Consider the following 15,427-nt stretch of genomic DNA (forward strand, 5'->3'; position numbering starts at 1 on the left):
TGTGTGTGCGTTTGTGTGTGTCGACATGCGCTTAAGGATCTGTGGATAGAACTTTGCGTTCTCTTTTATTTCTCTAGCTTTTTATTTTCTTGTGTTTTTTTTTGTGTCCCCGGGAAAGGTCCTTGTCAGTGAGCGTGTCTGGAAGTGAAAAACTTCAGTCATAAGCATATTTAAATAGTTTTGAAATTATTTGCAACCGACTTTGTTTGGTGCGCAACGGCTGCCCGCGGCTGGCTAGAGTTCGACTTGGGCTATGCCTTAGGTATTCTGAGTACTCTTCGCTCCTTTGCTGCACTTGACTCGACTCGACTCGACTTGACTCTCGACTGACAGCAGCGACTGACTTCAAGTGACTACGCACCTTTTTGGAACTGCAGCGGCAGCTCGATGACTCGCAGCTACCAACTTCAGTTTCGGTTTTCAGTTTTCAACTTCCAACTGCAATTCCAAATTCAATTGTGATTATGACTCCTCTGCTGGTCTGTGCAGTCTGTTCTGTTGTCGTTGTTGCTGGAGCTGGTGCTGGATTGTGTTTGACTATTTGCTCAGTTGTTCACAAATAACTGCCAGCCCAAAAACTTAATGAGCTGAAATGCCAAATAGACTGGAACCAACGTTAGTGATATGTACACATAATAGCTCCAATTGCCGGTTATTTCCTCCGTCATAGCTGTCAATGAAAGAAGAAGAAGCAGCAGTTACGCACAGAAAATGAACAAACTATTAGAACAATTGCCAATGTGCAAACAATCAAGCAACATATAAACAAAACTACATTGATGACAGAGAACAGATACAAGACACCCATCACAAACAATATGATGGAACTGCAAACAAAGCCAAACAACTTGAAATATTCAAGAATTATATATCAAAGAATACATATGTATACATATAAATAAAGACAGACAGAACATATGTGAGTGTGTGCATGTGTGTAAATAATATGATATATATATTTATTATGTCTGTTGGGTATATTTGATTAGAGACAACTACAAATTCTATCTACATACAGCACAGTACGTTGTATGACATATGAGCGTGACTCGTGGCAAAAATTCCATCCAGCGCTTAAGCTGCTTACTACTTGCCACCAACCCCACTACCCACCCACTTCAACCCCACCTCCACCTATAATGCCAACGCCAACGACAACCCCAATCCGAATCACAATCCCAACGCTGGCAAGTGATAGCAGTTGGCTGCCATTCGAGTGCTCAAGTGTCGACCATATAGTGGCCATATACTAAGTTGAGTGCATGATGTCAGCGCGACATCCGTCAGAGCATCTGCCCTGGGCTCTGGGCGGTTGGGGCGTGCTCCAGTGAAAGGCGGAAATTTACCAGGGCCAACGGCAGCACTCCAAGCTAACCAGATCCAGTGCCACAGCTCAGTTGCAGCTTCAGCTGCATTTTCAGCTGGTGGTTCCAACACCACCTAAGTAGCTCAAGTCAAGAGGCGTAAATGTGCGTCAGATGTGAAGCATTGTTCCTAACCAACAGACAACTAAGCCAACCACCTGCACTTTATCTTATATTTTGCATATTATAATGATATAGTCGAGAGTTCTCAAGGAGCACAAGGACGGCAAGAAAAACCTCGAGCTTGCTCGGAACGTTGCCTGAGACAAGGTTCATTAAAGGAGATTTAAATCATATAACTTATGGCTAAAGATAGAAATATGAAGATATTTGCCTTGGGTATGGGCGAACTTATATACCCAACTTTATGTCTGTAGATATTTTCAGGCTCTGAAGTTCACGTTAAAATATCAAAGTGAGTGTTAATCTTTGTTATCGGCATTTGCACGAATTCAAATAATTTGCATTTTTCTTTTGACCTGAGCTCAATTTACTGCATGCAGCTCCTATCTCCTATCTGTGAGAACCGCAAGCTTAGTCTACTTACTATATTTAATCTTTTAATTAGTATTTAAGTGCTGGCAACTGTGTATTTCGCCGAGGGACTTGCGTAACTTTTATATCTCACACACTTTGTACAACTTTCTCCTGTGGTTTACGAATCACTTTTAATTCCAATCCAGTATTTTTTTTTTCTTTTTTGCAAACTGTTTTTCAAACTAAATGTATTTTGAAAGCATCCAATTTGCTTAGTTTTTTGTTCACCTTATCTGTGAGTCCTTTCTCTATGCTCGGCTACACACACACACACACACACACACACACACACACACACACACACACACACACTAACACACACAGTTTTAGCACGGTTTCCGTCTACTTGTTGGACACAACTGGAAACGGATAAGAACTCCCGGACAAACCTCTAGTATGCGGTGGGCTCTGAGCCGCCCTTTTGATGTTACGAGACTTCAGTTCCGTGTGCGTGTGCGTGTTTGTGTGTACACACGTGACATACTAGACATGACAGAAGGTCCTTGTTCATATACTTTCTCGCCTGTGCTCTACTATGTCTACTATGAAAGTTGCGAAATAAAGAAAAATTGTACCTTAGCCATATTTTGCATAGTAAAACAGGTCTTATATATTTACATGTAAACCGAAAATGCTGCAATAGCTTTGGCGTTATGTTGACCTCTTCGCACCACTCACACCTCTCCCATTTCAGTTTGCTTATGCCACAGTTAGAGCAACGCCCAAAGGGACCGAAAACTTTTTAGAGCAAAGTTACTGGAAATGGCAACGCCCTCCCTCCCACAACCCACTAGACGGCTCTGCCTCTCTTGCCTTTGTGTGCACTTTTGCTCCCAGCGGGCAGGGCAAAATAGCACAAAAAAAAAAAAAAAATAATAATAATAAACCAACAACAAAATATAAGTTGAATTTTTGTTTGAAGAGGTGCCGCCCGGCTTCCTTCTCATGATCATCCAACTACTTTTCTATAGGGAGTGTGCGTATGCGAATGTGTGTGTGTGTGTGTGTGTGTGTTAGTGGGTGAATGGTAAGCACGATGGAACCTTACAAAAGGCAGCTTCATTGTTGTTGTTTCCGCTGCTGCTGTTGTTGTTGTGCATCGCTCATGTTGCTGGCAGTTCGCTCAAGTGTCGGACAAAGTCTTGTAAAAATTAATAAGCGTGTAAATTTTATTGTATTGCCAAACAGTAGCCCACTCTCTTACACACATACACACACACACGCACACCCTTGCCAAGCCACATATGCGACACAATACCACATAATACACACAAACGCACACCCACATCTACATTAAGTTTAGTGCATGTGAAGAGTTTTGCTTTATTTGATGGTTTTTCGTCTAGCACTTCGTTCTATTTTTTTTTTATTTTATTTTTTTTTTTTTGTTATCCCCCAACTTAAGCTTAATGGCATCGCGTTTTGTTTGGCCCTTCGCACAGTGTCCCCAAAAGTGCGAGAATTATGTGCACTGTGAAATAGATAGATTTTAGGGTTCTTAAACAATTGAAATATATCAGCAAAAGTGTTTTAGTTCTGATTCAACAGATATGGATACAAATTTGTTTGCATATCAACTTAATGCAAACTCGGGCCCTTAACTTCGTGCCAAGTGGGTCATCTAGTGTGAAAGAATTTTGAAACAGCCTTATGAGTTGTCCACCTGTTTCGTGATCTAAAATCAGAAACATCGCATAGATGCGCGATATAAGAGCGCAATAAGAAACGAAGGAAGGAAGGAACGATTGTAAGATTGAATTCTCAAGTGGCTTGAACAAACTCTGATATTATTGGGATTATTTTGCTGGTGTTTTCCATGTCTCTCTAACCACTGTGGCGGCAATGGCTGGCGCTAGTTCTCACGCTTGTTGCGCTCGGTGCGTTGACGGGGACGTTTGCGACAGTTTAAGTTGGAAGCTTTTGTTTCAAAAAATCTGCATAAATAATGTTGCGCTACGCTTGAGGGCTGCAGTGCCGGGAAGTGTTGATGATTTGATGGCGAATACGGAATGCTGAGCCGGAACGTAAAGTGCCTTAATGGCAGTCTAAAGACCTTGCTCTAAATTGCAGTTGGAGCGCTTTGAAGGCTTCCAGCGACGCGGCGAAGCATATCGCTGGTGGGCTCTCCGGCATTTTTTCTCTCTCGCTCTCTCTATTTTTTTTTGGTCTACATTTATCTTTCGGTTCCACTTGCTCAGCATCTCCTTCTTATACACCGTGTACCCATTCAAAGTATCTTAGAAAAAGGTTGCCAAGCATTGTGCAAACATAAGTAATGGGCAGAAAAAGCATCATCCTTCTCATATAGGAACAAACAAATAGCTATAGGCTTGAAATTTGATAAATACATTCTCGCAAATCGTAAGCTCATCCAGTTGTTGGATAAACAGATTGCATGATTGGTTTGTAGAAAAAGTAAGTTCAAAAGTAATTTACGCTCTGAGTACAAGGTATCTACTAGTCGGCCACTCTCGACTAGAGAGCACTGTGACTTGTTTTTGGTTAGGAGTGTCTAACTAAACTCGGCTAGCTGGTTAATATTTAGCAACTGGCGCAACGACAGCTCATTTATCAGCACGTCGCTCATATTATAAATTACTTGGACAGTATGCACGACGTGCAGCAGCTGTTGCCTCAGCTGCCTCAGTCCCGGTGCTATCTGGGCTAGCCAGACCTCCGGGGACTGGCCCTTCGATACCCAGTGAAGCGGAGAGAGAGCGCTCCAAGCGCACAGAGCTCGAACCCGTAGAGCGCACTCCACGTTTGCACAGTGAAGCGTGCCGAGTTTTTAAAGTGAATGAGTCGAAAGTTCGAGACAAGCAATGTGTTAATTAAAATTGAACGTTTCGCCGCATCCAACGATGCCACGATGCCGCGACGCCAAGAATAGAAGCAGCAGACACAAGTTAAACTTTAACTAAAATGGTATAATTCAATTGGTTATGTCAACCATGGTTAAAATTGAGGCTTCAGGTTCGATCTTGGATACTAATTGAGCTATCAAATTAGATGGTGCATTGAACTTGAATCAGCAAAGCGAGACCTCACTAGATGCAATGGAAGTAGACGGCGAGCGAAAATGTCTCACTTTATGTTCCCTGTGAGCGGTATAGACCAGTATTACTCAAAGTGGGCCCCCTTGGGGGCGCAAGTTGGAGAGCCTCTGTGCTAGCTTAAGTGCAATTCAAATTAAGCAATAAAAAAAAGTAACCCTATCAAATTCATTATTTGAACAATTTGTATTTGGTAAAGTAAAAAATATCATAGGAATATTACTTAGCATTATATATCATTGAGAAACAAATATATCATTAAGAAATAATAAGTGCAAGGGTCTTATAAGTTCTGTCTTTAGAGTTTGTTTTTTTTTCTCAAGAAACGCTAAAAAAGATTATGCAGTTGAAATATTAATAATGCAAAGGTCTTAAAAGTAATTCATAAAGCCTTTGCCTTTATTAAAGAAACGATAAATAAAGGCAATACCCTATCTTGAGGTATTACCGACCCTCTAAAGCCGGACAAGGTGCTATAACAGGATAATATAGCATGGGCAATAAACCCTTCAGGACTATATTTGGATCAGTTATGGTTTTAACTCTGTATTTTATTTTTGCGATTCATCGATAAATTGACAATTAAAACAAAAAGTAATTAACACTCCGGCAGCAGGCGACGCCTCTGGCAACAGCAACAGCTACCAGACGCCAGGCACCAGCAACGCGTTGGAAATAACATGAAAAACAAATGTTCAAAGTCAATGAACCCCAACCGGCATTATAACAACCACGCCAGCAATAACAACAGCAACAACAACAACAACATCAACAGCAACAATAACAAAGAACAACCGGGATGGCACAACTGTTGGATGTGTATCGATCAAAGCGATTGGCGGCGTCGATGTCAGCGCCAGCGTCAGCGTCAGCTATTTTATTGTACATAAATGCAGGGAAAAGGAAATGGAAAACCCAATCATCCACCCACAACAATACAATACGGCAGCAACAAAAACATGATTTTGAAATTGTGCAACAAACCCAACTGGTTAAAAGTAAATATAACAAAATCATAGATTGTAAGTGCAAAATGTATGCCACTCTTTACTAGAGCGATTGGCTCGACATGCACATACCCTGTAATCGACCATGAATCGTTTTAGCTTACATTATTTTAATTGTCGCATAAAATTTTGAGCTTGCTTTTCATATTTTTGGTTAGATATTTGGAGAAGCTCATGCGTAGTTAACTACAAAGTGTAGTGACCTTAGATAGATAGGTCACAGATTATAGATTTATATTTTTATTTATTTTTTATAGAGCGGCCGGCAGATCAATATCTTTAAAACAAGACGCCCAGCTCGCCCAAAAACAACATACTCTATTTCATTTGGCGAACAGGGTATAGAAAGTTAAAGTCAATCTGCAAACTGCATTGTATGCAAATTGGCAACAAAATTTCCGCTGGCAATCATCGACGCTTCTGCGCTGCCGCGAGCTGCTGCCAGCCCGCGGGGCGGGCGGGTCAACAGGCGGCTGAGCGGCTTAAATTGATAAGCGTGCTAGATTTTGATTTAATTTGAAATTTTGCGTATGTACGCCACTTGATTCGATTGGGCTCGCTTATCAGTCAGCAACTCATCATCATCATCATCATCATCGCCATCGCCATCAACATCATTGCGCTGATGGCGATTGGCGGGCAGCTCTTTAATGACAACCAAAATATTAAAGGGCTACGTGTCCCATTTTTGATGGCAACGGCGCGTTTCCATGGCAGCCCAATTAAACTTTGGCCCAGCCAAAGGAGCCGCGGCCAAAAGCCAACAGTTCGCTGTCAGCCGAAATGAATTTCAACAATTTGTCCAAATCGATGCTGGGCCAACAGTATTGACCCCAGCTCTTTGACATACTCGCCTATCGTGTGTTGCCACTAAGAAGCAATTTGCTTTCAGTTGGCAATTGAAGCTTTGTGGGCCAACGTACTAACTGGGCTAGCTGACGATGAGGCCGCACACACGCCGACTTTTGCACAGTTTGCTTAATTATTTATGGGCCTCACTTAAGCCGATTGATGACAAATTGCTGATATATATACGCATATAACTCTATATATTATATATATATGTATATATGTTTATTTAAATGTGCAGGCATACATGAATGAAAATGCGTGACACTTGGAACTATTAACTCGCTTTACGTAGCAGTCAATTAGCTGGCGCAGTTGAATTATTCTATTGAAAAACGTTCAAGGTTGTGCATATTGTATATATTTGACCCATATAATACATATCTTTAATATAATCGTGTCAAATTAGTGCTCCTATGCTATATAAGTTGTTTTGTTTTCAAATATGTATAAAGTAATCTCATGTTTGGTCAGTTTGTCAAACCATCTTCAAGAACTACAAGAATAACACTCTACAAGAGCTCAGGCGTGCCCATGTGGGCCTCAATGAGTGCCTAAACATCTTAAAATTCGAAAGACTAGCAACTGACCGACCTTCGGCGGTGCGGCTAACCTGACATAATACTATAATCTATATAGCCTAATCGTGCCTGAGTTGTAAAATGGAAAACACATAAAGAGCGAAAAACGAATAAGGCAAATCTCAGACACACCCGGAAGCGACCTCTGCTAATTACTAAATTAATTATTCCATTGGCATAATGTAAATATCTGAAGGGGACAAGGATGCTGCGCAAAAGTTTTCTTTCGTGGCGCAATTTTCTTTCTGGAAAAAAATCGAGGAAAGCATCGTCCACCACAATTTTAAATGAACGCATTCAAGCGTGCTTTGCTTAGCTTGGAATTAAATAAAAAGCATTTTACAGAATAAATTAAATATATACATATATTCTTAAAGCAACTGTAACATATTGTGTCAAGTCAAAATATCAATATCTATGATAGATATATATATATTATATAGCAAACCGATTCGGTAGGTATATATCCGTTGCAAATATTCAGCTGAGCAGGCTGGTATTGTGAAGAGATATTTTTGATTTTATTTTACACATAAATCTATACGTTGCTGGCAGGCATAAATAACACTATGAATTTCCCTGTATATTTATGCAGATTGTTAATAATGCTAAAGGGTTTTTTATGGGCAGCATGCGGGTGCTGGCAAAAAGGTGTAAAGCATCGAATAATAACCATTGAATACGATTGAAATACAAGCTATGTAAACATGAAAACCCATAATGAATAACAAAAGCATAAAAAAAATAGAAAAAAAGTATAAATCAAGTCACAGTTTCTACATAAAACCATCGATATGCGAGATATGGGCAGTACGTGCTCTTGCAATGCAATATTATGGGAGTACAAATAAGTCCGTTTTTACAGAGTGCGCTGCGAAATTCAACTGAAACTTAAACAAGTGGCGAGTAGGTATTATGAAGAGCTTAGGCAGCTAAAACTGTTTACAGTGAAGGCTCCATTCACGGACAGCTCTGCCAACCATCGACAATTCGCGTCGTCTTAGAAAACTTTTTCTCTATTTCGATGCATCAGCAACTTATGTTAAAAATTGAAAAGCGAGATTTCATTTCTTTTAATATAAAATAACGAAACATTATTCTGAGTGGATTTTCGCAATAGGTAGATTTCACTGTAGATATATATATATATATGTTGGACATTTAATTTGCATGGCAATAAGCAGACTTATTGAGTTATTCAGTGCGAGCCGACTTTCGTCTGTAGAGCTGCAGCCTAATTTCATTTGGGAGATGGAAATGTTCGTTCGTCTGTTCAAAGATGAGGATGAAGCGATGCTGCACATGCCGCATGCCACATGCCACATGCTTCCGAGTATAAATATAACAAGTGCCAAGTGAAATATGTACATAAATAAAACGAGTAAGCGTTCCGTTCATCATTTGCCGACTGCACAATACTCTGTTCACAGTTCTTGTGCCTCTTGAACTGTAATGCAAAAAGGCGCAAGGCCTCTTTGACTTTATAACTGTAACAGCTATAAATGCTAATGTTAGCGGGTGAATGATTTATTATAAAATAAGCTATCATAATTGGTTTGTCTCTAAAACTGTGGGCGTTATTGATTTGGCTCTCGAGTACGAAAGTGGCTGAAACTGAAATACTTGCGGTTTGATTTTTGATTGAGATAAACCGTATTATATCATAGCGGTTGGCTATATACCCTATTTGGCATTCGTGAACAGAGTAGGTCACGCAACGAAATTGTTGCACAGACGGACACGAAGGCACGACATGCAGATGTAGTGGCAAATTCACTTGCAGAGTGGCAGTTGGTGCCAAAGCTTGAAGTTCACGTAGTCCCACGTAGCCCTCCCGTAGCTCCCCCGAACTATTAAAGCTTTTGTCTGTTTTCGGAACGACTAATTGTTTTCGGACGATGACAACCATAGTTGTGACGCAGCCTGCAAGGCAGATATTGAAGAGCTGACGTTGACAGGATGCAAAGGACGACTGCAGAGTTGTAGCCACTTGCGAGTACCCATGTGACTGTTGTGTGCGACAGCGAACAGTGCAATAAACTTTAACTAAATAAGCCACAACTGTTGCCCCTGGCAATAAGCATTGGCAGCGGGCGGCCTGCCACGGCAAAGGGTCGTGGCTGGGTGCCCAGCAAATCAAGCGCCACATCAACTCTTCAAATCATCGCACAACACACACGTTTGAAATAAATAAACTCATTATGCGGCTGCAGGCGAGCCAGTTTTGCCAACTTTAAAAAAAAAAATGCTAAAGTTTTCAAAGCAAAAAATAGCTAGAACTGTTATACAAGCAGGTGCAAATGGTGTTTAATGGCTGCCAACTTTTGAAAATAAATCTAGTTTTTAAAAAATATTCAAAAGAATGCGAAATGCTATCTATAATTGCTATGAACAAGTATGCCATAAACTTTCGAATAATTAATGAGAAGGCACAGTGTTATTCACGTTCTGCGATAAAGTTTAAATACTGTTGTACAATTCTGCCCCTGTGATACATGTGCCAATAGTAAGTGCTGTCAACTTCTGAAAAGTAAACTAGGAAAAATTAATGCTGGAAAAAGTTTTATATGCTATTAAAAATTGTACAGTGCCATCAACTTTGAAATGAATAATGGGAAGACTAACTTTTATAATAGTTATGCGAGTATGTTTTAATTACGTAGTACACTTCTGCCTCTATTATATACAGGTGCAAACAGTAAGTGTAGGCAACTTTTAAAAAAGTAACTAATATTGAGCGAAATATAAGAAGGGAAGCGTGAAAGTACGCTCCTATCAATATTGGAATGCATAATGGGAAGGCTAACTGTTATAATTGTTATGCGAGAGAGTATCAATTTTGTAGTACAGTGTTGCCAACTTTAGAAAAGTAAAACTTAAGTTTGTTTAACAGGAATGCAAAAAGAATGAAGCGTAATAAGTATAAGTATAAAATAATGTAAGTCTCAGTTACTGCCAACTTTTGAAGAGTTAACAGTGTGATTACCGTTATAATAAATAACTGTTTTAAACGTAAAAAGGGTTTGGGGAGATTGTTGTAAAAGCCACGATTTTTCTACAAAAAAGACGCTATATTTACTGAACAAATAATAAAAGTAACAAAAAAAAACTACTTAACAATTCTGTTGGTATCATTCAGCGCGAAATATTATTACAGCGGACGCTAAAAAATGAATACTTTTGGAATAACAGCTACTCTAAAGTCGGAAAAAGTTTTGAGAAACATTTTTACTACTTAGCTTAAGAGCTTGTAAAATAGCTAGATCTGGCGGTAAACTCGACAAATTGGCAGCATTGGCTGCAGGCAAAAAAAAGCCACAGCGGCAACGGCAGCTGAAGACGACAACACCAACAACAACAACAAGAACAAGACCAAGAACAAGAACAACAACTACAGCAGCAGCAGAGAACTTGGTTAGAACTTTTGCACGCTGATGTTGCCGCTGCCGCTGCCGCCGCCGGCGTCGCCGCCGCGACAGCGCTTGGCCTAGGTCCGCCCCTGCAGTCCCACAGCCGCAGCGAGCGCCGCATTTGCTGATGTTCCCGTATCAAACGCATTCGCGCTGGCGTCGCATTGTCGTTGGGATTTTAAGTTAAATTTAAGTTGTATGTTAATTTTTATGGTTAGTGGCTGTGCCGCTGGCTCTGCCGGCGGCGCTGCCGCCGCTGTTATTATTGCCAATATGCATATAAGCGAATAGAAATATAGCTTAAATGCTACAAATTAATATTAAACTAATATTTACTTGTGCGAACGGCTGCTGTCTCATCTAATGGATTATGTGTCTTCCTGGAACAGCAGCGAAACGACAACAATAACAAAAACAAATGCGAGCAGCAACAACAGTTGAGCTGTGTTGTCGTGTTGTTGCTTTGTTGTCGTGTCAAAAGGCGCAGAGGAGTTAAATGTGTGTTGAGCTGTAGTAGATGAGTTGTTGTTGGAGTTGTGTGTTGTCACTGGTTCTTGTTGTTGTCCGGTTTCCCTTTGGTATTCAATCGAACTCAATTACTTATACAGTTGCATTCGGATACATTGTACGCTCACTTATAAACAAATGCAGCACACGTATTTTCTGCTTGCAGGTGTTTGGCATTTATAAAAAAAATAAAATAAATAACCACGAACACGTCCGACTTTTGGAGCCGCAAAAAATCTACTGAATAAATACGCAAGCAATCGATAGCATGCCAAAATGTGAGCGCTAAACGATTAACTATCGACTACTTGTTAGCATCGACAGCTGATTACTATGTGCCGCCAGGTGGCAGCCTTGCACTTTTATTTTCGCAATTTTACACAGCATCATTGTTATTAATTTTAATTGTTTTTAATTAATATGATTTAAAAAAAATAGTTTTATAAATGCATATTGTTAGCAGTAGTCATATGCTCTAATGGACATTGCGCGCTAAGAATTTAAAAATCAGCTGTATGCATCAAACTATCGATAAGAACGGTCTGCCGACAGCGCTGCCAGTGCCCTTTAATGTAAACACTTTCACAAAGACAAGAGATGGCGCTGCAACAATAGTTTACGAAACTGGCAACAGATGGCGCAGCATAATTCGAAATTAATTTTTAGGCAATGGAAATTTGTATTAATGCTAGAAATTCAATTGAATCAGCACTTATTGATAATTTAATAAACAATTCAAAAGCCATTGTAGACACACAAACAAGCCGCACTCTTAGCGCATGACAAACCAATTTTGTATTATCTGATAATTGCGCTTTTATGCCTGACATACCATGTACGCCCATAAGGCCAATGGGTCTTATCAATATTGGTTATAAACCGCAGTCAGAAGTTTCCGTACTTAAATTAATAGTTTCTGTGGTAATTTATGGAACCCTAGATAAAACGTGTCGATAAACTGAATTCCATGTTCCCCAGCCCCGTGGTAATAGATTTTTATAGTCGTGTCATGCAATGTCTACTTTTTTTTTTTGAAAAGATCAAATGCTTTCCTTTCATTTCTGTTTACAATTATGTATGTATGTGTATTGACTATGTGCGCACTAGGACCTCGTAGAACTCCAGCTTGACCTCCTCGCCGCCAAAGGGTATGTAGATACAGCCGTGCGAGGGATGGATCTTGCCAACGGTTAAACTTTCACAGTAATTGGCACGGCCCACATAGAGCGTTTCGCCGTCGACATTGGGACCGGAGGCCACCGCATTGGGCACTACATTGCCATGGGAGGCGGGTATCCATTGGAATCCGGCGCCGACTAGCACCTGCACATCGGTCACCTCGTGCTCGGCTTGGGCGTAGGCAGCATAGGCGGTACCCTTGGCCGGCACCACCTTGGCGGGCAGCAGATCGCCATTACGGAAGACGCGACCCACATAGATGGCATCGCCGTTGGAGTCGTGGCCACCCAGAACTGCGCCCGGGGGTATGTTCGAGGCGGTCGTGTCGATCCAGCGTTCCGGCTGTGAGAGCACCTCGTACGCAAAGATCTTCACCTCATCGGAGTCATAGGGTATATACAGGCAGCCGTGCGAGGGATGCACCTTGCCCACGGTCAAACTGCCGGCATGATAGCCGCGACCAGCATACAGATCCTCACCATCAACGTTGCGACCCACTTTGACGGCGCTGGGCGGCACAGCGCCGTTCTCGGCTGGCAGCCACTCGTAATTGTGACCGCTGAGCACCTCATAGCTGTCCAGCTCCACCTCCTGACGCGCATACGCCACATAGGCCTTGCCTTTGTTCGGTATCACCTTGGCCGGCAGCAGGTCGTTGCAGTAGAAGGCGCGCCCAATGTAAATGGTATCCCCGTCCGAGTCATGGCCGGCAACCACGGCGTTGGGCGGCACGCTGCCATGACTGTAATGCCTCCAGGTGTGTTCTTTATGGTCAAATTTAGACATCAATCAACAGTTCACTGCACCGCGTCGCTGCACCACTTACCTGACATTGCGTGCGATGTCTGTCGTCGTCCAAATACGGCTAAAAGCCATTTGCTCTTGCCGTGTTGCCGCACCTATTGGCGCGCTCTTATCAGCTCGTGTGGCTAGATAACGCAGCCCCAGCACCAGCACCAACTCCACGTCCAGCCTAGCCTAGCCTAGTGGCGGTACCGTGAGTGCGTATCGAACGAGCCAAAATTAAAAAAAAAAAATCAAAGCTTAACCCAAGCCTTACATGTTTCTGGCCGAGAGGAAAAGGTCAACACAATCCGGCCAAATGAATTATTTACTGTTTATTCTATTTTGCGCGAAAACTGCTCGAAAAGTGGTTTAAACTCAGCAACTGTGGACTCGGCTAGGTAGCCACAATTGCATCTCCTACTGATGCGAAAAGTTGACACACTTCAATTGTATTTTAAACTGGGTCTCCAACAAGGCCGAATCTCAGCTTTTTCTCAGAATACAGTCGAACCACAAAGCAGTGGACTTTCTTGTCGTCCGCTCACAGGCGGGAAATTATTTAAAGATTCATGTGATAAATTTTTTAAATAACTACTTGGCTCGCGCAAGGCCGGGTAATGCTAGGCACTAGGCAGTTTTATTTCCTATTACTTGATCATTTTTCTTAGGTACTTAGACATTTGCGACTATTTGGCTCATGCTTGTGTTGAGTAGGGTGCACTTCAAGCCATGTTGATCCTTTATTTGTTCGAAGCTTTTTGGCTAGGTTTTATTTATTTTTTGTTGCATCCCCTCTTCGCGTACTCCACTTATTTAGCGGTTGCTGCGTTTGCGTTTGATTCTGTAGCACTTCATCGGTTTTTTTTTGTTTTGTCGATACCCTGTAGACCACAATGGGAATGGGTTCGGTTCGCGTACGGATTTTTTTCGTTACCATACATTAATAAGCAAACCCTATTTGGCATTTATATTTATTATATTTATGTGGAAAACCAGGTTCATGAAGGGAAGCAAATATATTTGTTTATTTCTTGAAAGTTTCAACAGATGGTCAAAAAACTCCGAAGATACTTAAGAAGTTTACAAGGATGAAAGGGAGAAAAAAACCTCAAACGGTAAATTTGTGTGTTTTTTTTTTTTTATACTCCGTAGTTATATCTAACATTGAATACAGGGCATCGCCTAGTCGGGCAACCCTAACCAAAACACCAGTGCCTGTATTTTTTGTACGTATTTTGTTGTTTTGGTTTTAACAATTGCAGCTTTTGTTTGCGATTTCGACAATTTACAACTATATGGGGAGGCGCTCCGGATTGGGGCTGTCCTGCGGGATACGGTGGAGCCGCCCATGCGGTCGTGCATGTCCTGCAGGACAAGGCGAACAGCTGTTCGCCAGTAAAAAACAAAGGAAGTCTGTGTATAAAAAGTGTTGCATATTATGAAAAGCTGTGCAATAAATGAGCGAGTTCTTTGATTTGTGGCGCCTGATCAAAGAATCTATTTTGTTGCTAGAAAAAGGAGTGTATTTATTTTAAAGACCACTGTCGTGTGTGTGTGTGTGTGTGTGTAACTAGGCTACCTGTGATGCTTTCCGCTCTCAATTCACATCCGTTAGAGGCAACGCGCCAGTCGCGGTTACGCTTTGGCCACACACTGCGGCAGTTTTGGTGGTGCTCGGGCCTGGCCAACTGTGGGGTGTGCCTGTGTTTCTGTGACTCTCGGTGTGTGTGTGTGTGTGTGTGTGTGTGTGTGTGTGTGAGGGTAAGTGACTGTTGTTTTTCCGGCTGGCAGGGACCAGCGCGCGGTCAATCCAGCAACACTGGCGTGCACGGGGTCACTCACTTGGTCTGTGGTTGCGCCAGCCGTATGGCATAGCTGCTAATGGATGCAGCAGCAGCAGAAGCTGGTTGCAGTTGGGTAATGCAAACAAATGCAAAAGCAACAGCAGCAGCAGCAGCAGCAACTGCAGCAGCATTCAGACGAACTAATGACGCGTTTTGCCAATCGGCAGCACTTAAAGATGTTGCTGTTGGCCGTGCTTAAAGTTAGACGGCTTGGCTCCGGTTGGGGTTGCGGTTTGTTCTGGAATGCCACTATTAGGTGGCATTGAGCCCGCCATCCACAGCATATCCCTAGGACGAGTGTGTCTGCCAT

General features: G+C 41.8%; 2 protein-coding genes across 2 annotated transcripts; both read right to left on the bottom strand.

The window, feature by feature from the left end:
- Positions 1-17: 17 nt before the first annotated feature.
- Positions 18-11,547, bottom strand: LOC116652021 (uncharacterized). Its single transcript, XM_032439671.2, has 3 exons — positions 11,138-11,547; positions 202-670; positions 18-138 (listed from the first exon to the last, which is right to left on the bottom strand). The coding sequence occupies exon 2, from the start codon at positions 666-668 to the stop codon at positions 546-548; it is 123 nt and encodes a 40-aa protein (XP_032295562.1). The 5' UTR covers positions 669-670; positions 11,138-11,547; the 3' UTR covers positions 18-138; positions 202-545.
- Positions 11,548-12,318: 771 nt separating this feature from the next.
- Positions 12,319-13,412, bottom strand: LOC6631782 (uncharacterized). Its single transcript, XM_002055673.4, has 2 exons — positions 13,314-13,412; positions 12,319-13,251 (listed from the first exon to the last, which is right to left on the bottom strand). Exons 1-2 carry the CDS (start codon positions 13,318-13,320, stop codon positions 12,401-12,403), a joined length of 858 nt encoding a protein of 285 aa, XP_002055709.1. The 5' UTR covers positions 13,321-13,412; the 3' UTR covers positions 12,319-12,400.
- Positions 13,413-15,427: the final 2,015 nt, after the last annotated feature.

This window comes from Drosophila virilis, chromosome X, assembly GCF_030788295.1.
Source record: "Drosophila virilis strain 15010-1051.87 chromosome X, Dvir_AGI_RSII-ME, whole genome shotgun sequence".
In the NCBI taxonomy this organism is placed as follows: domain Eukaryota; kingdom Metazoa; phylum Arthropoda; class Insecta; order Diptera; family Drosophilidae; genus Drosophila; species Drosophila virilis.

Bases quoted from the DNA above. Each gene is read 5' to 3' on its own strand.
- LOC116652021 (XM_032439671.2), bottom strand. From the start codon at position 668: ATGACGGAGGAAATAACCGGCAATTGGAGCTATTATGTGTACATATCA.